Here is a 23,572-nt window from a genome sequence, read left to right as displayed (position 1 = left end):
TGCAAATATGGCTATTTATATACTGCATGCTGATGATATCCTATTGTACTTTAACGCGTTAACACCATGCCCCCTTCTGAGGACAGTCTGCCTGAATTAAAACACATTTGTATCATATAATCCTGGAAATTAATTTGAATTTTCCAGGGTTAATTGCAATGTTGCATTGTCCCACTTTACACCATATTTTAAAGAAGAAGTCATTTTTTTTAGGAGAAATACGCTTATTCCCTTTAGAATCTTGATACCACTCACATGTACATATGAAGCTACTACCAACAGCTGGCTAACTAAAGGTAAGGCCTCCAAAGGTAACTGAATCTGTCTACCAGCACCTCTAAAGCTTGCTAATCAATACGTTAGTGAGCTACGTCTTGTTTGTTTAATCCATCCTAAACAAAACAGGGTTAATTAGTGAGCTGGTTGTTTGATTTTGTTATTTCTAGTAAATGTTTGTGTAACCTTTCATGAAATTCTACATAAAGCCCACATCCCACTTGGGAACAGTTTGCGTATAACTCAGGTTGGGGCCATGCATATTAAAACACATAAACCTATGATAATGTGAGGTATTATAATCAAGCATACAACAAACATTATCTACAGAAATGACGGACGAGGTACATGCACCAGCCAGGGAACATACAGTAAAGCGATAGGGGTTGGTGCTCTCTGGAAACTCCCAGGTCAGAAGAACACTGGTCTTAGTGGCCAGATTGACTGAAAAATTTCTCGGCACATCTGGGAAAAAAACAAACAGAAAAACAGGGTCACATGTGGCGATTTATTTTATTCAAATCAGCGGCTCCTCTGCTGTCCTTCTGCAAACCAGTAAAAAAAACGTCAGTCAGATTTGTTACTGGGGGAAGAATACATGATGGTGAGGAGGATGGGCAGGTGATGAGGAGGGTGCATGTCAAGAGCAATAAATACAGATAACAGACAGACCGGCTGCAGGAATATGACATGCCACATTCTTAGAGTGTACGGTCGTGTTTGTTCGACTCAGAATTCAACATGTCAGCAAAGGCTAAAGGAAAAGGTGGAAGTGAAGGACTATCAGAGACAAAAAGCTTACCTGCAGAAACAGCCCCAGTCGCTGGTTTTCCCTTGAATTCCGACTGAACACTTACCTGCCGTATTAGATATTGTATATCCGAGCCCAGTATTGACTTTTACCTGAAGGTTTGTGATAAGCAGTGCTCTTGAAGCAAACATCCATTAACATTCAGCCTGCTTCCACTGGTGGTGAAGGGTAGGTGATGAAGGTATAAGTGAAAGAGTGGAGGAGATTTGGGGGAGTAGTTGTGTTCCCCCTAGACTTTGCAGTTGGCCCAGACTTCCTTTAGTTTAGTGGTTTAGAGTGACATCCACAGTAAAGGGAGCGGAGGTGTGAAGCTGAACCAGTGCTTAGAAGGTGCTGAGGCCAGCCCTACCTGTTTCAAAGGCCAGGGTTTGGCCCATCAAAGGTGGGCTGAAGGGCCCTGGCCCTGCCTTGTTGTGGGCTCTTAGTTGCACCTCGTAGACCGTGCTGTGATTGAGGTTCAGGATGGTGTAGCTGGACTCACTCGCTGGTGACATGATCAGCCAAGGGGGAGCAGTGGGGGCTGGTATGGCGGAGGGGCCAGCAGAGGGTTTGGGGCCGGCAGCCTCTTTGTAAGATATGGTGTACTCTGTGATGACACCGTTGCACTCCTCTAGGGTAGGGGGCAGCCAGGAGAACTGGAGGGAGCAGCAGGTGGCATTAACAAAGTCAGTAATTTTTGGGTATCCCAGGGGTGGGAAGATGGGAATTGTTATCTCCTGTTGCACTACGTCCCCGAAGCCCGCTCGGCTCCTCGCAGAGAGGACAAAGACGTAAGAGGAACCAGGGGAAAGGTTACCGACAGTGAAGTTTTTCTCTTTATTCGTGAAATCCACTGTGGTGTCGAAAGAGGCATTCTTCGGGCCAAACTGTAGGCGGTAGCCTTGGATTAGCACTGGGGCCCCTCGGCTGTCAAAGCCTGACTCCGAGCACTCCACCGGAGGAGCCCACCGAACCACCACTGATGGACCAGATCCTGGACGCACCCAAAGGGAGGGGGCGCCGGGCACTGCAAACAATAGTGTAGGCAGCAGAAAATCTATCGTAATATATATCTATATTTATATATATATCTATATATATATATATATAGATATATATATATATCTATATATATATATATATAGATATATATATATATACATATATAAAAATATATATAATGTAAATCTTGCAGAAGAATTAGAATTGATTTGGCTGTTTATTTACTGCTAGCTGGTGCAGCTTACTGTAAGATCAATTATTGAGTAAGTTAATAAATCCAGTTCACTGAACTGTATACTTGGTATATGCTTACCAATCCCCAGGGTCTGCACCAGTTTGACTTTGCTGTGCGCTCCATCCCCTTTGGTGGTGTACGCTGCCACTGAGATGGAGTACAAAGTCTCTGCTTTCAGACCTCCTAAAATCAGCTCCTGTGGGGAAAAACACATAACAGCACCATCACATACTGTCTCTGTGCAATGTATTGGATACATTGTGCTAGGATGGGTGGTCTGCACTCACATATTGAGTTGAGTCACCGTCCTCCATCTTATCCCACAGATGAGACACACCCCGAAGGCAGCCGAGAAAGATGAGACAAGGATTGAGTCAAAGGAGAAAGAGGAGAGAGGGAGGATATTCAATGATAAAATAAATTAACATCTTTTGATCAAATATTTGGTTAAGATGTCACCTGAGACTCATCCAATAAGAGGTCTTTGATCCGGGGAAGGTTTCGTGAGTCACTGCTCTCTGTACGGCTGAAATGCACTTGGTACCCACGGACCTGGCCTTGCCGTAACCGTGGCAACACCGACCGCCAAGTGACTCGAAGTGCCGAGGAGTTGAGCAGCTGGACATCCACCTGACGAGGGGCTGCACCAGGAACTATTCGCACACACAAATGCAAAGTTAACTAAGTGATCAACAGTCTAGCCAGTAAATAATCAACTAAACAATCAATACCGTTTAAGTCTGATCTATGGCTCTCTTTCTTACCATCCTCATCAGTTCTGCAAATCACCACAGGGCTGTTGGGTCCGGTCCCCTCTGCAGTGAAGGCTGCCATGCTGATGTTGTACCAGCTCCATTTCTCCAGCCCCTCCAACATTGTCTGCCCCTGCTGGGCCGGGATAGGAAGCCCCTTCACATCCTGGCCCTGCCCTCCACCTTCAGCCCCAGAAACTCTCTGGTATCTCAGCTCATAACCTGCCAAATCGCCATTCTGACCCTCTATTGGAGGCGGCTTCCAGTTTACTCTCAGCGAGGTGGAGCTGGCACTCTCGCACGACACACCCTCGGGGGCAGCCGAGGGCTCTGATTGGACAAGGGGCGAGGAGGGCAATTGGCAAAAAGTTTAGGAGAGACCCAATATATTTGGGTTGAGAAAGTAAGAAAGGGGGAAAATATACGCAAAAGGATAGAAGATAAGGATAAAAAAGGAAAGAATAATAAACTTAGGTAAACTGAAATGAAAGAGATACCGCCAGGACAAACATGACTGAGACACAAAAGGAGAGCAACCACATCATATAAAAACATAATGTTAGTCTCATGAAATAAACCAGAGACGAGAGTATTGACCCTGAGTGGACAACTTAATTACACCCAAGGAGAATGTGTATCCGATTCCCAATGATTATATCTTATCCTCTAGCTGTATATTAATGGCCTAAAAGGTTTCAGATTTATGAATGAAAAACAGATACACAGGGGCACAGAAAAATATACACATTTCACAACAGCAGCCCCCGTGGTGGCATCATCCCTGGGTCGTGATAATAAGGTGGTCTGAGACGTTTTACTGCTGAATAGGGGAAGGTCTTAGGCTTCACAAAGGGAGGAAACAACTAACTATTACACATCTCCCACCGTGCTGAAAGGATTTAGGAGGCAGGTTAAAAAAAAAAGAACAAGGCGAGAGAAAGGCACTCAGATGGATGTTGAAAGTCAGGCTAGAATGAAGAATTGCAGACAAGAAATTCAAGAAGGCTTGCATATTTACTGTAACAAACAAGCCAAGAATCACATACCTTCATCACCATAGTTCCCTAAACTGTAGTTATCCCTCGCCCTAAAAGATGTTCGTGAGAGAGCGTGAACACAACCACACACCTGCGTACATGGCCGCGGCGTCTGTGCTTGTGTGTGAGCTCGGGAGTGAATAGCATGTGTGTATGTGTGGGAGTGTAATAGTCATAGCTGACAGGTTCAAGCATCTATCCACTCAGCCGTACATCCACTGTTCTGTTGGCCTCGGGGGACAATCTAGATGTGCACCAAAGCTTGGCGATAACAAAGCGCACATAACCTCCCAGGGAAATGAATTCTGCTGCATGAAATAGTCTGCTTATCTGGCACCTTCCCCTTCCTGAACCCCCCTCCCCACCGTCCCACCCCTCTCTTCTGTCTTTTTTGGAGGTAAAGAGTGAAAGGAGACCATCTAAAAGTCTCTAGCACATTTTATACTCGGTTCTAAAAATGATCTGATTTTGAATACACAGTATGAGTCTTTGAGTCTGTTGAGAGATTATAAATACTTGACAAAAACTTACCGTTGAAGCGTTACAGCAGTCGAGCGCCATGAACTGCAGGACTTGCTTTTCTCTCGACCACGACTACTTAATCAATTCTTTTCCTTGTACCATTTTCCCCATTATATCTGCATTTTCTTCTAGTGTTCAGATATGAGTTAACTCGATATGTCAGAGCAAAATAGTAGAACTTACGTAATTGACTGTCGTTGGCTATCAGTGATTGTGCAGAAGAAGAAAAAACAGCGAAAAGGAGACAAGGAAGAGAATCAAACTTCAGCGTGGTCAAAATACAGACTGGCACTTACCTGTCAACACAGCAGGCCAACCACCATCCTTTAATGCTCCTCACCACTGGCATCTAGCCAATAAGTGGCAGGCATTTTCGCTATTTCAAAGACATTGGACACTGATAGAGTGGAAAAAGTGAAAGGATAGTGAAGAAAAGGAAGAGTGAAACATTAATCGGTGCTCCATCTCCATCTGTCATGATGTTGTGGTTGTGTAAGAAAGCGAGAGGCTGAGCGGAGGAAGAAAGGCACAGTCAAACATAGATAGATGGATGGGAGGTTGGATTGGACAGATGGGTTGATAAATGAGATAGATGGAGAGATGTGAAAATGGTTGCCAGGTTTTTCCGGTTCAGGAGCTGATGTACTTTGACCTGTGTGTGTGTATGTGTGTGTGTGTGTGTGTGTGTGTGTGTGTGTGTGTGTTTAGAGAACACATTTTTGCACGACACTTGTGAACAACACTGGAACACAATACAATTTAAATGTTCGGCATCGGTGAGTGCCTGCAGGTACGGAATGAGAACCCGGCGAATGGAGACGTACTTGCTTGTGACGTCCTCTGCACCAGCTCGTTGGTGAAAGCTCCGATGCCTTTGTTTGAGATGGCGGCCAGGGAGAAGGAGTACTCTGTGTTCGCTTTGAGACCTTCCACTGTATAAGAAATCCTCGGCCCGAAGGTGAGCTTCTCCTGTAAGAGAGAAGAAAGAAGAGCAGAGGACAGGACGAGAGGTGAAATGATGGGAGTGAAAAAGAAATCATTAAAGAGATGAGACTGTCACTAGCAGACACAGTGGCAATGGACACTGGGGTTAATCTTTTAAACGTCCTTCTTTTATCTGTCCATTCTCTCTGTCTTGTTAAAAAATCCAGCCAGCAGACAGGTTCATAAAAAGAGAGCAAGAGAAGAGTAAGAGGTCTTACCAAGCTGCCAAACTTGACAGGTTTGTAGAGCAGCTCATAGTTGACAATGCCCTCCTTTGTGTAAGCAGGTTCCCAGGTCAGCTCAATGCTGGTGTCTGCCACCTTACCGACTTTAAACTTTCCCGGCTGGCCTGGGACTGAAGGGGACAGAACCAAAATGTCAGTCAGTCTTTGTCGAAATTAATTCAGTTTTCTTCCACATTCTTGTGCATTTTTTGTTTTGTAGTTCAAGGTCCTGAAAACCTCTTTATGGAATTCTACATTCATATTATATTATCTTACAAAGTTGGAATGATACTGGTTATTTTTTATAATTTGACCATCATTTTTTACCTATACCCTGTGTTTTTTTCCCTTTTTAATTTATTACGGTTATTCTTTTAACATGTTTTATGATGCTAGTAGAATTATTCCTAACTTGCCTTTATAGCAATACTATTTATATAAGAATGGAAATGATCTTGCCATGGAAATGCCATTTTCAATCAAATCTGGTTTTTATCTGATTAAATTATAATTAATGTATTACTAAGTCTGTACTTTTGTTCTAACTAGCTGTAATCACTGCTTATTAAGTCAGAATTACTTAATTACTAAGTTGTAAATCAATCCATTTGAACCTGACCTAATTTGTCAGATGACATGAAGTCATAATGGCATTAATGACGTACTAACTCTCAATGCCATAACATGTTCAAAATACTGTTTTTTTTGTGCAGTTTTTATAGTATCTCATTCCTTTTGTGTGCTTGAAAACGGTAGGCTTTTATGGGATATCGAATGCCGTAGCAGGAGCTCAAGACGCTGCAGAAATTTAAACCAGTAATACCATCAGAGTAATCATCTCTTTGTCCCTCCCATCACACAAAACCTGCGACTTCACAGAAGCTGTCACAGTGACATGAGCAGCACCGAGCTTATCCCTGTTTCCTTTTCAGAAGTCTCCGCAGCTCGGTCCCTGCAGGTGGAATTTATTCCTTCTGAAGAAGTCACACTCCCGGAGAGGTCAAGCTTATTTGCGTATAGCTTGGAATCGATTGCCTCAAAAACCTTACATAAGACACTCGAATAAGCTATACTTAACATTGTATACCGCACACACACAAATAATGAGTCATTTGTGCTTTGTTGCATGTGCTCATCTCAAAAACAACCATTACTAGTGCACATGAATACATGAAGATCACTACTTAGCTGTTATCTATACACCAGCATGCACACACATCTACCAATGGCTATGTTTTCCACAAACACACACACGCACACACACTGACCTCCAGGCATGACTTTAACATGGACGGGGTCTGAGAAGGGTCCGTCCCCTACAGAGGTGAAGGCTAGGACCTGGATGGTGTAGGTCTTCGAGGTCACCAGGCTCTGAATGGTGGTGATCACGCTGTCCTGGACGTTATGGATCTGCCACTCATTCATGGGCCGGGACGGGTCCATAGTGTAGTACACACGGTAGCCTTTCACCTACAACAGAGGAGCAGAGAGAAAGGAAGGCTGCTAGATGAAGAGAAGGGTTTCTGGATCGGGACTGGATTTTAAGGTCACCAGTGACGAGGCTATATTGAGTAATCCCCCACTTCACTCCCCCATGGTAATCCATAATACCACAATTTATCACAGTTAAAGGTCAACACTTATGAATTATTTTCTACTTTAGTCCAGATGGTCCTGTGGATTTGTTGGTTCAGTGTTTATCGGAGGTCACTTTCACAAGGTCACAAGGTCCTCACATCTGGAGCTGTTGTGCAGTTGACCCTGATAAACAAATCTCACTCTACCACCAGTTTTTAGACCACCCCTCATATTGTAGTGTGTAAGATTTAATCACGTCCCCTAACCCTCCAGAGGGATTTGTTTATGGGCAGTTCAGAGTGTAATCCTTCTGTTATTCCATCACCCTTACCCTTCACCTCTACCACCTCTCCTGTTATTATTCTTTAATATCTATAATCCCCATAATCTATTCTGTCTTGCATTTTTATGGACCTACTATAGTTAGGTAGGCTAGAAAAGGAAATAAGCCTCAAGAGGGACTGCTCTTAATTTAGAGCGGACAGTCCAATTACATTTTCTTTCTTTAGAGTGGGGAAAGTAGCAAGGGAGTTACTGAAGGGAAATCTCTGGCAAGACACGATCCTTGCAACGGACATGCAGCAGCACACTCCAATAGCTCCCAATGGTGACTTTTATTGAGGCCTTATCGTTTTAACCTTGTGTGGACATTTGTGTAATTTTGAAATGTTGTCAGTCTGTTGCAAGTGATTCAGTCTTAAACGACGAGTATGTTTATTTTAATCAATCTTCCTTTATATGTCGCCAAACAGCAATTGATGGCATTAAACAGAAAGCACAAGAAGGACATGACCAGTTAAGTTGCATTTTGAGGAAAAATGTAAAGAAATGGATTAATGGTTTTTGTATATGCACTGAATATTAAATGTTTCCTGACAGACTTAAAAGGGAAACACCACCCAAATGAAGAATTCTAATATGTTACTTCCATGGCCTAGAAAGTTCAATCAATATTTGTGAACATGAGCTACTCTCTCCAGAAACCAGAGAAATACTGTGGCCATCCATTGTACCCGAAAAAAAAAAAACTCTAACAGGGAAAAGTGCAATGGACGCTCATTCAAGTTGATCTAGTCCAAGTTTGTAAACGTAAACAAACCTGACATCACAGCATGGTGTCACACTCAGTGAGCCATAAGCAGAATTACCTCATCAGTTTCTACTTTATGCAGTGTTTGTGATGTGAAACGTTCTTGATAGAAGTCTTTGCGAGCATGCACTAGGTTACTAGACTACTCCTGTCTCTTTTAACAGGATCTTTAAAATGTCTTAAATTAGATTTTCTGAATTTAAGGTCATAACATTTCTTTAAAAGTTTGTATTTTAAATTTTCTTAGATAATGGCGGTGTGGTAATTGATGTAGCTCCTTTATAGATGCTTGTGAAACTTCCAATACCAACATTAGTTGGCTTTGGGAGGGAGTAGTTTTGGTTTATTAATATTTTTGGATTGTCTTAGAGCATAATACATACTAATATAATAATATGTATGATTTTTGAAAATTAGTCTATGTCCCCTTTATGTTTATAAAGTTTCGGTCCTCCTCCCACCTGTCCATTGGGTTCCTCCGGCTCCTCCCAGCGGACCATCACTGTGTTCTGAGAAATGATGTGGGCCTGGACGTTTCGGGGTGGGCTGGCCGGGGCCTGCTCCCCTGTGCGGGCCTCCACACGTGTAGAGGAGGGGCCCTGGCCGATGCTATTGAAGGCTGACACTCTGATTTCATACTCTGTGTTGGGGTACAGTCCCCCGATGCTGTAGCGGGTGGTGGTGATGCTGTCCACGGTCTCGTACTTGCTGTCCGGACCTTTGGCTCTGTACTGGATGATGTAGTAGGAGACCGGGTCTGGGTTACCGGAGTCCCAGGTGATGGTCACACTGGTAGCGGTGGTCTCTGTGACAATGGGAGTGCCGGGAGGCTTTGGCAAAGCTGAGGAATAGAGAGAGGGCAGAGGAAGATAATTATATTACTTAATACTAGTTATTGTTTTTTTATCTGTACTTGTGTTACTAGTACATTCATTCATATTGTACATTTAGTAAATTGTTTTTTGTTGTACATATCACAGTGACTTCTCTTCTGTTCTGTACTTTGTATACATCTAAATACAGTTTGCCCTGTACTGTTTACACTATTAAGATGCTAGACTGCATTTGTTGTACAAGTGTGCAATGACAATACAATTGTCTCTAATTTAATTGCAATTTTGAGGATATACTATTTACATGACAGTACATTCATTTGGTAGCTGTTTCTGTTCAAGGATGGTATAGCAAATGGCCTGGTGATAAATGCATCTGCATAATGAGGCTGCTATAATCATATTTAATAAGTAGAATTTTTTGTTAAGGTTTGGTACCAATGAGCTTTACAGGTGTCAAATGTAACATTATCATCCTAGAAATCTAGAGTATCCAATTCTCCTGACATGCACATATTTGTATTCCATGTCGAGGAAACCCAGTGAAACTGGATTCATCCCTAATTAGAGAAACAACTGAGGCACTCTTGCACACCGTTTTCTCTATCTGGGAGCCAAAATGATGAATCATTTAATTTGAGCGTCTCTTACTCTTCACTAAGACCTGAGCGGTGGCCTCGATGATGCCAAGGCTGCTCATGGCCACACAGGTGTAATTTGCGGACTCCCGGACACCGTTGAGCTCCAGCACGTTCCGTCCAATCGGCATTTCATCCTCTGGGGTCAGGTCCTCACTGCCCAGCATCCACTTGACGTAGGGCATGGGCGAACCCACGGCCACGCAGGTGATGTTGATGCTCCCTCCTGGCATGATCTCATGGTTGGAAGGGAGGATGGAGAAACGGGGAGGCACACGGCGCACTGGGAAAGGAGGAGAGTCGGGGAAGAAAGCAAGGGGGGTGGGGGTTTAGGAGTAAGGTGAGGTAAGAGAAAGGTCGGGAAGGGATTGAGGAGAAGAAAGGTGGAGAAAAAGAAGGGGGGAGGAGGAGTGAGGGAGAGAGAATCAGAGAGAAAGAGAGAGAGGAGGAGCGAGGCAGAGAGCAAGATTTAGATTGAGAAAGTGAGGGCAAGAGAGATAAAAAAGAAAGAAAGAGAGGAAAGAGAGAGGAAAGAGAGGAGAGGTAACAGGAAGGGGGAGAATGAACTTCAGGGTTTTTTTTTACAGAAAATTACAAAGGGATATTTCAAGTTTAGTCCCAATTATTTTATGGTATTGATGATTCCAACAGAAAGACACAAATCTTGTGTTGAGCTCAACCATTCAGTGAGCTGCCTACTCAAAATGATATAGTGACATACTCTTGAGCATCATTTCAACCAGGACATGACACCTATAGTCAGTTTCTCTTCTAAAAAAAACAAAAACATTTTCTTATTGGTTATCATTAATTTCACTAAAAAAAATAAGATTTTCTGATTCTGATTTTTGACTAAAGTTGTATTATTATTATTACATTTCCCCCTCCAAGCAATGACTAATCATGTTAAACTTGACCAGAAACGTCAGTGAGAAACTTTACTTCATTGAGATTTCTGTGCCTTGAGGAGTTTCTGCATTCAATGAGCTCTTTTTAGAGCTAGTATGCATCATAGGGGCCAATCAATAGGCCCTGCCAGCTATTTGTGTCCCCATAAGAAGTACAAGTAAAGTAGCAAGTTATATCCAATACTGGATCTGTAGGAGCTTGGTTGACTGTATATTAGGGAGAGATGCATCAAGAGACTGAACTCATAGGTCACTTGCATGCCTGGGCGACTCAAGAGGGATAAAATGGTGGAGGAACACAAAGAAGAGAGCGAAGAACTGAAGAGAGGGAGACAGAGAAGTGAGACAAGAGCAGAGACACCGGAGAGATAGACAGAGGGAGAGAGAGAGAAAGCTAGATAGAGATAGACAGCAGAGAGAGAGCTAGATAGAGATAGACAGAGGGAGAGAGAGAGCTAGAGAGAGAGAGAGAGAGAGAGAGAGAGAGAGCTAGAGAGCTAGATAGAGCAAGTGATATATACACACATATATATATATACACACACACATATACATACATATATATATATATATATATATATATATATATATATATATATATATATATATATATATATATATATATATATATATATAGAGAGAGAGAGAGAGAGAGAGAGAGAGAGAGAGAGAGAGAGACAGCTCTGCTTCTCTTCCAGACAATGACAGGCAATGTAGCAAAGGACAGCCACATTGTACAACAAGATACTGTACAATACATAGGATTCATAACTGATACAGTGTGTAGTCAAATGAATTGAAAATGCTGACAGGAGTGGATCGAGGGTTCTAATAGGGTTTTGTGGCCATTACAGAGTGATCATTGGACACATTAAGTAAAGAACATCAAGACAGCATGAAAGAGGCAGAACGGGAAAGAACGAGTGCGAGCAAAAAGAGAGATATGTGAGGTAGTATGTGCATGTTTATAAGTTAATAAACTTATGTACATGTGTCTGTCGCTCCTACACATCAGGGTGCAGACAGAATGCAGAAGAAGAAGAAGAGAAAAAAAGGGAAGGGAGAGGAGGGGAAAAGACAGGGAAGTGGGGATAAAGAGAGAATTAGAAGAGGGTTTTAGGGGAAGGAGGGAAAAAGGGGGAAGAAGATAGGAGCGAGGAAGAAGAAAACACATGGATCTATTTAAAAACACGGCTATATACCAGAGTCAGGCCCATTCAGAAAGTAGGAGCTTCCAAAGTAAGAGAAAAGACTAGTAGAGATCAGATGTTGAAGGAAGAGAAGAAGAAGATACCCCAGGTCACAACACAGGAAACAGAAAGAGACAGAGAGAGTAACCGACAAACATCTCTGCATGAAAGGAGAGAATGAGAGGGAAGGCAGACAGAGAGCAGAAACATTGTCCTAAACTCAACACCAGGAAGCTCATATGTATAATAAAACATGAACATGAGAAGCAACAAATGTTCTAAAAGTGTGCCAAAAGACATAACATAAAAATAGAATGAAATAAAAAGTTACAGTAAAACAATGACTTTTTTTAAAGATGTCTTGGAAATCCAGCAGTAATTCAAATATATCTATATAATATAAGAAATGAAGAAATAAATAAAGATAAATAAATAACTTTTGGTAAATTGTCTGCATAACCTCCACTCCTTAATGTGTCACATCATTACTTGGAATCTTCATGGGCCACATCTCCCTACTCAAAGAATCTAGAGACAATTAGATAGAAGTTAACATTTTTGCATGATTTCAACAACAAAAAAGTTGCTGTGACGTCACTATCATTTCATAATTAACGATGAAGTGCAAAGCATTTGGAATACTTGTAGAAATAAATATTGGAAGATACCCAGAATTGGATACAGAAGTTGAAGACAAGAAAGAGACAAAGAGACAAAAACAGGTAGATCTGTTAGAAAACAGACATGATTAGGCAGGCATCTCCTCATCCGAGCATGCTGGAGACAGACAGACAGACGGCACCATGACAGCTCCATGCACAAGACAAACACAGCAGGTGCAACGTAGCATCACACAACACTATCACTTTCATTCCTTCCGTTATTTCATACCTATCAATATGGCAAAATAAAACAACAACTAAAAAGACAATTATTTAGCTGATGGATTACTTTGGCAATACGAGCAACAACACGATGAAGGTGAAGACTCAAGATGATTGTTTAGGAATCTGGAACATGGACCTTGCAGTATTTCAAAGACTGCAGAAACATTGCAGAGTGCTTTACAATAAAATGAGCTCATAACAAGGGATAATCCTTCACATGCTCACAGAGCCTCTAGCTTTAAGTTAATCAAGCCGGGCCACATGACTCCCCTCCATTTCTATACAGTTTGTGAGAGCCAGGAGCTTCAATCTTTATTAGCGGGGATATCATTAGTCCCGTCCTCTGCAGGGAGTCTGGAGGCTACGGCTGGGGAGACCTTGGCACAGCCATAAGGATTACCGCGGCATCTCAGCGCTGCTTCATACCCGTTCGGCTCCATCACTGAGCTGACATTTACGCAGCACCATCCAGTCAGTCAAGGACACTGCTTTTATTATCCACTGTAATAAGAGGGAATCGTTAACATCCCCTCCATATCTAAAAATGTGAATGGATATAATTCATTTAAAATGTCATACAATAGAGGCGTATCGGAGTGTTTGGGGAAGATAGCAACAGCACAGAGATACACTACAGGCTGTCTTACAGTTAAACACATAAAGTTTAGTCTTACTATGAATCTAGAAGATGTGCAGTATTCAGAGACTTTACTTACTATACAAATACTCAATTATAAGTAAAACTCATTCATGTCTTAGAAACTACAAACATATTTAAAAATGTTTTTACTTAAATTTACATTGTTTCACTTTTGCCAGAAGTGGCAGTTTGGAGCTAAATAAAAATGCTAAACTCTTGCACAACAAGGAGAAAAGAGTCATAAAATCTGAGCACTGACTCAGTAATGGACATAGCAATATCTAGCTGGTGCGTGCCAAAGCTAGTTCACGTTAGCCGCCAAGTTCCTACCAGAACAAGTAGCGCTGTAGCATTAGAGAGAGAGCTTTTAATTGAGACAGGGCTGATTTCATTGCTGAACTTAAAAGAGAAGAATGTATTTAATCTTTTAAACATTATCGCTGTACAGTATCTAAAGTCAAATGAAGGAGCCAGTGAGGCTATGGTTAATTATTATAATATTGTATAATAATTACTGATGCATTCATGTATAAGTATCATTTCACTGTTGTAATTGGACAACGTGAAACTACTTTGAACTATTTAAATAATGTTGTGGAGACTAATCTATAACAATGCATCATCATTTATAGGTAATTATATTCTTTTTATGTAAAATGTGATTTTTTTTAAGTAACCTGTGACTATAGCTGATAAATAAATGTAGTGGAGTAAATAAGTTATATTTTCCAAGTATTCCAACAAGCATTATTCTCAAGTAAAGAACAAGTATTTCAAATCTGTTCTTGAGTAAATATATTTAATCGCTACCAAAAACAGGTGATGGTCTCCAACTTGAGTTTATGGCGTGAATCCGGCCAAATATGTTTCTCCTATAAACCTGCACATCACACGTAGCGTCAACACAGAAGGGCATGTACAAGCGTGACTGCGAATGCAAGATTTTCACCAAATGCAACAAGTGCAGAATTGGAGCATATGTGGGGACATGAGAGCCGAACCACACAACTTTACAAATGATGACACAAAAGAAGAAGAAAAGAAAAGAGACAGTAGCAAGACATGACAGGACAGCACGTTCCATAATACAATCGGAGCATATCAATAGGCCTGAACACACACTCTGTGCCATGCTCTTGTGTCAGTCCGTCAGTCAACAGACATGCAAGCGGTGCTTCTTTCTCTTTCTCTCTCGCTCCTTCCATGCAAACATCGCCTCTTTTTAATCTTCCAATTCTTGGGTCTCCATGACAACAAGATCATACCATGCAGAAAACATTGATCGGGGAGTGAAGGCAATACCAAGGGTTTCTGCACACAAGGCCTCACAATGCAGTCAATGCACTCTGCTGTGTAGGCAGACCACTTCAACATCGTAGCAGCTTTAGAGAAATCAACTCTCATTTTTGGAGACAATATCATTTCACTTCAAGTCTACACCGGTGTCCTTTAAATGTTTTTTTTTTCTTTTTTGTTTCTCTCTGTTTCAATAAGTGAAGCTTTCTGAAACAAAGGAGTAACAAAAGAAAAGAAAGAGCACACCAACCTTCTCGAAGCTCTGAGGGATGAGAGGGGGTTGATGCAGAACACAATGACGTGAGGGGGAGGAGAGAGAGAACGGGGAAACACAGAGAGAATAAAAACGGCCAGCGCAAAGCCACTCACACACTCTCACCAACACGCACACATCGCGTACACACTCCTCCAATATCCCACTTAACATAGCAACTAGAATTTATCAATCTCAACATTGGTCGTGATCTTTCAGCCATAAGCCAGTGATACATCAGCACAATTATGTGCAAAATTATGCCATTAATGTAAACATCCTTTAGGGTAAACTATACCTGATCGTTTCCAATTCCATTCAAACTTCCAATCAAATTTGTGCATCTTTTGTGAAACATTTTGCTCTTAATCTGCCTCTTGTACAGAAGCCGTTTTAGTAGACAGATCAGTGACGTTTCATGCAGTTAAACCAAGGTGTGTTCCCAACTTCATGTTCAATTTGATGCCACTGTGGGGGCTCGCACCGAGGTTTAAGGTTGTTAAGGGTGAATGTGAGAAATACCAAACAACAGGGTCAACATATATTGTAGACAATGGATGAGTTAGTAATACTTATTCAAAAGGACAGAAATAAAATAGACTTTATTTATACCAAGAGCCCCTTAATAATAGTGATTTCTGTGCGTTTGCTTGTGCATGTGTGTGTGTGTGTGTGTGTGTGTGTATGTGCGTTTCTGGGTTCAGGTCCTACCTCGCACATACAGGTTGGCAGGGGAGGAGTAGCGCACGCCTTGAGAGTTGGTGGCCACACACTCGTACTTCCCTTGGTCCGTTTCCTCGCTGTTCTCGATCTGTAGCGCTCCTGCAACACATAAAGTGACAAAGAGAGAGAGAGAGAGAGAGAGACAAAGAGAGAGAGAGAGAGAGAGAGAGAGAGAGAGAGAGAGAGAGAGAGAGAGAGAGAGAGAGAGAGAGGAATAAAGATGTTCAGTCGAGTTTGTCGAAAATGTTTCTGCTGCTATCAGTCTTTCTTTGCTTCATCTCCTTTTCACCCTGAGATGTTTGTCTGTTAGTCTGTTTCTGGTATATTTGGACCCTAGGGTATCCTCACTGCTATTGCTTCAACATCCAATAAAGTCAGCTTTGATGTTATATCTGTGAGGCAGCGCCTGAATGGGCCATGCTCTCAAATACCAGTAGTTGTATTTTTTAGGGAACCATGTATTTTCTCTTTCTGTTCTAGGCAACAGATATAAAAAAAAAAGTTTGAAAGTCAAAAGCAAGTCTCAAAATTACATTTTAAAAACTTAGATGACACTTGAAGGACTTTTTGTTGTGCAACGCTTTACAAGCTAGTGACAGCTCACTACTGCTCTAAAGAAAGCCTGTTTCTATCTTGGCAAGCTTTATCCCACAACAACAACCCGACAATGCTCTTTAACTCCTCAACTTGTTTCTTTTACTTCCTCGATCTTATCCTCCGACCTTGATCCTATTGTGGTAAACAGTGTATCCCAAAACGGGCTATAATTAGACACAATGCTCGTCAGGTATTCTTTTTGTTCACAAGGTGATATTCTTACTTTTGTTATTTATTTTTTAGCTAACAGACTTTTGAATTACCAGCAGTGATTTTTTTTTTTTGCTCTTTCAGTCTGCTCTGTCACATTCATCTCATCTGAAACTGACTTTGACATGGAGCCTGAGGAGGAAGCACAAAACCATGGATTACACTGCAGGAGGACAGGAAAAAGAACACACACACACACACACACACACACACACACACACACACACACACACACACACACACACACACACACACACAGTTTGAGTCTGGTACAAAGCCAAAAGAAAAATCTACATTAAATGAGAATGAATAATATTTTTCATATTTACATATATTATATACTAAGTGCATTATTATTAATTATTATCATTATTGAGGATTTGTTTCTTTTCACAGCTTTAATCATTATTATAACAGCATCTTTGGATTTTGGACTGTGGGTCAGGCAAAACAAAATTATAGATAGATAATAGCAGATAATAAATAATCACTAGTTGCAGCCCTAAAGGAAAGTCCCTCGTAGTTAAATCTAATACTTACTAGCTCATACGCATACACATAAACATGGTGTGTTAATATCCTAATGGCGAAAAAAGCTTTTAATTATTCAATCTTAAAAACCCGGCCAGTTAAGCACTAAAAGGTTCCACGGGGGAAAAACGTGTGTGTGTGATTCACAGTTTATCACACAATAGCTGATCAGTATATGCAGAAGTTTAAAAAACATGTTTTTGGATTCTCAGAGGAGGGAATGTTTGACTTGTTAAACACAGCGAGGGCACGACTGTGTGCATGTGTGTTTAGTGAGCTGAGGCCCTGCTAGCTGAAGCTGTCATCCATTTGCTTCTGTCTTCTGCAGTTACATGAAAGGAAAACAGCTCGCGCCCTCCTCTTTCTCTCTATTTTTCCATCTCTCATTTCCCCGCGGTATAGGGCAGAGTTGGGAGATAAACAGGAATAAATTATCTGCTTACAAGCCGAGCCTCCGCTCCAGAAATAGGTGGAGACATAAAGAGAAGTGAGGAAAAGACAGAGTGGAGGAGAGAGGTGGAGCTTTGCAATCAAGAACTCATCTGACAGCTGGAAACAGCTCAGATGACCATCGGCACACATTTGAAAATGGGCAATTTGAATATTTTTTTACGCAAAACATGTTACCATACATGGGAAAAGACAGGTGTTGAGTATGTATGCACGTTTAAAAGGTCACCACATCTATACACAAACAAAGAGCATCGAAAAACAACTGACAAAACAGTCAACGGACAAACATTCAGTGTGGAAAAGCGGGACTAAAAGCTGTAAAAAGGGGGAAAGAAAGATAACAGAGAAGACGAGGCAGCAGTTTGTTAGGAAGCTGCTGACAGATCCAGAATGAGATGTGACTTCAGTAAATTGAGCTGATGTGAAATTGCGCAAGGTGTATAATGTCCGCTGGGCTGAGACTCAAACGATCAGATGACAACAGATACGGCTAACCTGATAGCTCTGCCAGAACATCTAGGTCAAACAGATCACCTGGACTCCCGTCTCCCACGAGGTGAGACATTAGCTTTAACTGGGATGGGACATTTACCAACAATCCAGACAGACGGCCGTTGCTTTTACCACACTGCAGTTTACTTAACGCAGTTTAAAAGAAAAACAATAAAGACAAGACAAGCTTTTTAAAAGCAAGTCAGCTATTGAGTATACATCGTATTAAATGTAGACCTGAAACAGTTAGACCATTAAGCACTTTAAATGAAGTTAAGAAGCGATGTGGTTCCCGGAGATAATGAAGGAAACGTTAAAACAAAATGTGTATCTTTTTCATGTCCGATAGTAGACGCAGGGGGCTTGGTGCGCAGAAGGTTAAGGGCTGGAAAGAAAAGTTCAAATCTGCTTCTTCTTTTTTTAGCAAATTGACAAATATTCTGACTCCTCAAATGTGATCATTTGCTGATGCTTTAGTTTTATACAACAATAAATTGAACATATTTAGGTTTTGAAGTGATGATCAGACCAAATCAGAAATGTGAGGATGAAACTTCGGGCTGGGAAATTGTGACATTTTTCATAATATTCTTATTTTTATAAACCTGACTGATAATAAAGATAAGGAAAGTAATCATTAGTTTCTATTTAGATTATTTGCTGATTCATCAGTGCCCTAATGTATTCCACAAACGGACATGGACACTAGATAGCCATTTTTTTTTATAACAAAGTATATAAATCACAGCAATTCTTGACTCATGTCATTCTTAAAACGTGATCTATGACAGGATTTGGCTCGCTCTATCTCGCCATTTTAAGAAATCCTTGAGAAAAAAAAATCCAGAATCTTAACCAATAACTACTCATTTGTTTTCATGGCGAGTGTCCTAATTTCCCATCAAACGTCATTGTTTGTCTGTTAATCAGCAGCATTGCTCAAAACATATCAAATAAATGGGACCGAAAATACCGCCTGTGGCACAGGCAACATTTTGAGATGAGCTGGCCTGCCTTCAATAAAAACAGTCATAACTAATTTGGAGGAATGCCTGAACAAATGTATTTTCTTGGATAATCCAAATATCACTGTTTTACTCTGAAGCTGATTTTAAGAAACTAAATGGTGTCTTTATGTTTGAATCACTTCCGTTTTGCTTTCGATACAAGTGACCTAAACCGTGATCGTTACCATAACCTTTGATCAGATCACAGTTCTCGGTCAAGACAGGTCCATCAATCACCCCAGCAGTCAACCTCGGGGGCCATATTGCATGCTATCTGTGAGAGTGTAGGTCTACGAAGGCTGTTGAGTGCTTAGGTAAACTTTCAATTCTCAGTCCCAAATATCAGAGCTGGACAGGTTCTCCTCACACACATCTAAACTGGTGCAGCAGATGGCATGGAAAAATGGATGGATGCCTTGGTTGAGGTATAACGATGTCAGGAAAAGTTCAGCTCTATACTGGGCAATATGTTTTGTACCCTCAGGAAACCGGATGGTGTGTGTGGGCAGACTTCGTGTGGGCGGTGGCCACCGCTTGGACAGTTACCTGCATTGGGAGGACACCCCAGGTGATGGAGACTTATGGGCTGTGAAATGGCTTAGAGTCATCTTTTGTGGGATTTGAGTGCAGTCATTGTCGATATCATTTTTCATCCTGACCCAATTGGGCCATAAAATATTTGCAGGACCAAACAGAGAAAGAAAACGAAAAGAGACAGAGAGAAAACAATAATTGTGTCCCAAAACAGATCCCTGGCTGCGGTCCAACGAGAGCTGGCAGCCGTCCACTAAATCAGAGGCGATGCTTGGAAGGTGCCCCCATTAAACAGATTTTAAAGGAGTGTTTCATCCATAACACATCTCGGTGCTATTCCGTGTTGCTCAGGTGTAATTGATTTCCTCCAAATCATTGCACTGCAGTGTTTGGTTCATTATACAGCGCATTTTGTTGTTCAGCTTTGCAACGCTTTTGGTGATTTGAAATCCTATTAAGCCTGAAGTGCATCTAACTGTGCCATTTGTCTTGCTTCGTGGCCTCACGTTCTGCACCGCTGAATCAGTGTCATGTCTCCGGGTGACACCCTCTCAGAGCACACTAGGTGAAACTTATTATGATAGATATTGTATACCAATGATATTACTGCACTTACTAAGAGAGTAAATAGTGAAAAAGAACATTGTTTCAAGATGCATGGGGAGGTTTTAGGGAGGTTCTCTGTTAGCTTCAAGGCCACCAACGCTTTCTCATAAATTATAAGTAGAGAATAGAGAAACATTTGCATTTTGTTTATCATAATTATGAATCACGACACTGCTCCCTCTGGCATGAGGTTTCTACTGGACACACTGCAGCTTTAACAGTCTTGATTTCTTTGTTTATCTTTTGTCTCACCTACATCCATGCAGTAGCAAGACCCACCCACACCCACTGCAGAGCATTTTACACAGAAGCAATTCCACTTTCGGTACCCTGTAAATCACAATAGTGAATATACATTTTTACACCTCAATGGGTGTAGGAGCTAAAACTGGTCCCAGCACAGAAAACCGCCGACCCGCAAACACTACAACTGACCGTTCATTAAACCCTCCCCTACAGCATCATAGCAGCCGTAACGCAACATGGCAGGCGGGACATGCTTTGGCTCTCTATCATGTCAATAACAGCCATTCTCTCTTCTGGTTTCTTTTCTTTTTTTTGGTAAACATTGTAAAGAATGGACTTAACAGTGTGTATGCTGAAGAAAGCTTCAAACATTAAAACTAGCTGTCTACCTTCAGTAACGCTGTAAACCCAACATCAAAACAGTTTAATCTTACATTTGTATAGCTCTACCTTGCAATACAAATTGATGTACCTTTGTTTCCATGTCTTTTACATTTTATATTTTCCCTGAGACATGTTGCATATCAAATTGTACTTAGCCATCAATTGCATATTTCAGACTCTTTCACGTGTGTCTAGTTTTGAGTATAAGCCAGAGACAGGGTTTTGAACATACCAGGGTTTCCAGCTCACTCACGGAGATATAGCCAGTGATGGAACAGGTACCCAGATCCCTTACTTAAGTAAAGAAGTACATACTACTGGCATGATCTTGGGTTTTTGTTTAGCCTGTTTCTTACTTTATTTTAAAATGTAACTAGTTTTACTTCCCGTCTTTGTGAGTTTTCTTACTTTTTAGAGTGTCTGCCCTGCCCTGATCAGTTTCACCTGTGCCTCGTTAGTCCTACACTCACGTCTGACCTGCTCACCAGTTTTCAGTTCCATGAGTCAGTCACTCTTTTTACACCCTCAGTTCCTTTGTTCCTTCCTTTGCCTGTATCTGCTAGCTGCCTGCTCCCTGGACTGTGACAACTGCAGTGTAAATACTAAAAGTATTATTTACATGTATATATTATAGCATCAAAATACACTTCAAGTACCAAAAGTAAAAGGTTCATAATACAGAATTGCCCATTTCAGAATTATATATTTTAAATATAAACTGGATTATAATTATTGATATTAATGTATTCATCACTAATGAAGCTGCTAAATGCTAGGGCTACTTCTTACTGCTGAGTAATAATACGTTGTTATTTATGAGCAAGAAATGAGGGTCTAATTGTATGTGAAACCAGATTCTCAATCTTTCAAAAATGACTAAAAGATGAATGTGGTTCAATCGGACCCCGTTGTCATTGTAAACTGCATGCGTTGTGCTTAAGGTGCAGCAACAGTAACTAAAAATGTGAAAGTGTGAGACTTAAATTAGTTTCAACAGCGCAATGGCAAACTGTGCAAACTGAGAGCAGACACAAGCTTGACAGAGGGCACTAGTGATCAGTGAAGGATATTGGCTTACAGCAGGCAGATATCAGCGCTGGCAGGACGAAGGAGCGCTGCACAAAGAATATGGATGAAGCAACAACAAAATGGTTTCGCCTCACCATCACTTTCATTCCCCTTGAGGACGGCAGAGTGAAAATGGCTGAGAAAATACCCGTTTGCCTACTTTAGGAGACAGTCTATACAGAAGAGCATAAACAAAGCTGAACAAACGGTCTTAAGCACATGATGTTATTCTTCTGTATTCATCCCTCGATCTATCTGCACAGACACACTCTTTGTCTTTTGCCTGTTACTGTCACTGGGAATTTCAGTGATCTTACATTCAGATTGACACTGAGCTCATTTTTCACAATTTCAGGCTGGGCGGGTCAAAAGATAAGAGGAGCATCAGTTAAACTCTCATGTGTGTATCTATTGATTTTGAGAAAAGAGAATTATGGTTGTTTATTTTGGTCCATTGATTATTATATTAAGCATTTATTTAAAAGTGGATTTACTTTATAATTGTTGATACACTTTTTCAACACACTTGTTATACGTGTATATGAGACCTGGCTATTCTCCATATTTTTTTTTTACATTCATGATTCACAATGGAGAGAGATTTGTGCCTTTAAAATGTCATCTTTTTATAGTCTTTTCCCCCAAATGTTCATAAAAACAGCATTTTTGTCTTGGCTTAAGGGCTGCACAATTAGCCTTTTTTTTAATGAAATTGGCTTTAAAAAGGTTTTACACCCCCAAAGGATGTAGATAAACTCAGAGTGGAGCATGTAATCCCTCAATCATAATTAAAACATGATAATCACCAAATTTAGAGCAACAGGGATTTCACATGATAGCAATGCTAAGCTTTAGAAGCACTGTTTGTTTACTTATTTTCAAATTAAATAATCTGACAATAACTGCTGTCTATCTCACCTGATCGGAGCTGTTTGATGCGACCCTGGCTGCTGATGGGGTCGATAGGGAGGAAGTCTTTGAACCAGGAGATCTCTGGGTCGGGAATGCCGCTGGCTGCGCACAGCATAGTGGCCGTCCTCGTCCTCTCCACCACCTTCAGCTGGGGACCCATGTCTATACTGGGGAAGCCAAATGGCAACAGGTCCTCTGGAAGGATGAACAGAAATAAAAAAAGTATTTAGAAATGACCGGAGCAGGCAGCATTCAAAACTCATAGCAAGTAGCCAGAACATGAAGTACAGCTGAGGCCGTTGTAAATGTAATTTGGTCATGAACCTAAGTACTGGACAAATAAAACATTTGAAGTTACCAGATATATTACACTTTATCCTGAAGGGAGTGGGACTGTTTGTACCAGATTTCATGGCACTTCATCCAATAGTTGTTTCACTCATTTCCCTTAAAACCTAAAATGATATCCTCATGGTGCTGTTAAAGTAAATGTGCATCACCAACATCATTCAGATGCATCATGTGGGGACCCTGCCGAAGTTCAAGAGTTCAGTATGGAGCAAAGTGATGGACTGACTCACTGTCAGAAGGACAATGCCACACCGAGAGTCACGTGGCTAGTGCTAAAGAGTTATCTCTGCCTGCAGAAAGACAGAGTCAACCCTGCCATGCAT

General features: G+C 41.2%; 1 protein-coding gene across 1 annotated transcript in view; it reads right to left on the bottom strand.

Annotated features, from left to right (window-relative positions):
• LOC306744128 (receptor-type tyrosine-protein phosphatase S-like) overlaps positions 1–23,073 on the bottom strand; it is a 34,873-nt gene extending 11,800 nt beyond the window's left edge. Inside the window, exons 1-13 of the mRNA XM_079226713.1 lie at positions 22,905–23,073; positions 15,847–15,957; positions 9,975–10,244; positions 8,952–9,331; positions 7,091–7,292; positions 5,817–5,953; positions 5,439–5,583; positions 3,068–3,385; positions 2,763–2,956; positions 2,591–2,617; positions 2,382–2,499; positions 1,437–2,093; positions 647–741 (exon numbers count right to left, since the gene is read on the bottom strand). Coding sequence (XP_079082839.1) covers positions 647–741; positions 1,437–2,093; positions 2,382–2,499; positions 2,591–2,617; positions 2,763–2,956; positions 3,068–3,385; positions 5,439–5,583; positions 5,817–5,953; positions 7,091–7,292; positions 8,952–9,331; positions 9,975–10,244; positions 15,847–15,957; positions 22,905–23,058 — 2,808 coding nt within the window. The 5' untranslated portion in view covers positions 23,059–23,073. The remainder of the gene's footprint in view (positions 1–646; positions 742–1,436; positions 2,094–2,381; positions 2,500–2,590; positions 2,618–2,762; positions 2,957–3,067; positions 3,386–5,438; positions 5,584–5,816; positions 5,954–7,090; positions 7,293–8,951; positions 9,332–9,974; positions 10,245–15,846; positions 15,958–22,904) is intronic.
• Between the last annotated feature and the right edge of the window lie 499 nt (positions 23,074–23,572).

The sequence above is a fragment of the Taurulus bubalis genome (genome assembly GCF_910589615.1).
Source record: "Taurulus bubalis genome assembly, chromosome: 1".
Taxonomy (NCBI): Eukaryota; Metazoa; Chordata; class Actinopteri; order Perciformes; family Cottidae; genus Taurulus; species Taurulus bubalis.
This window is presented reverse-complemented; position numbering and strand designations above follow the sequence as displayed.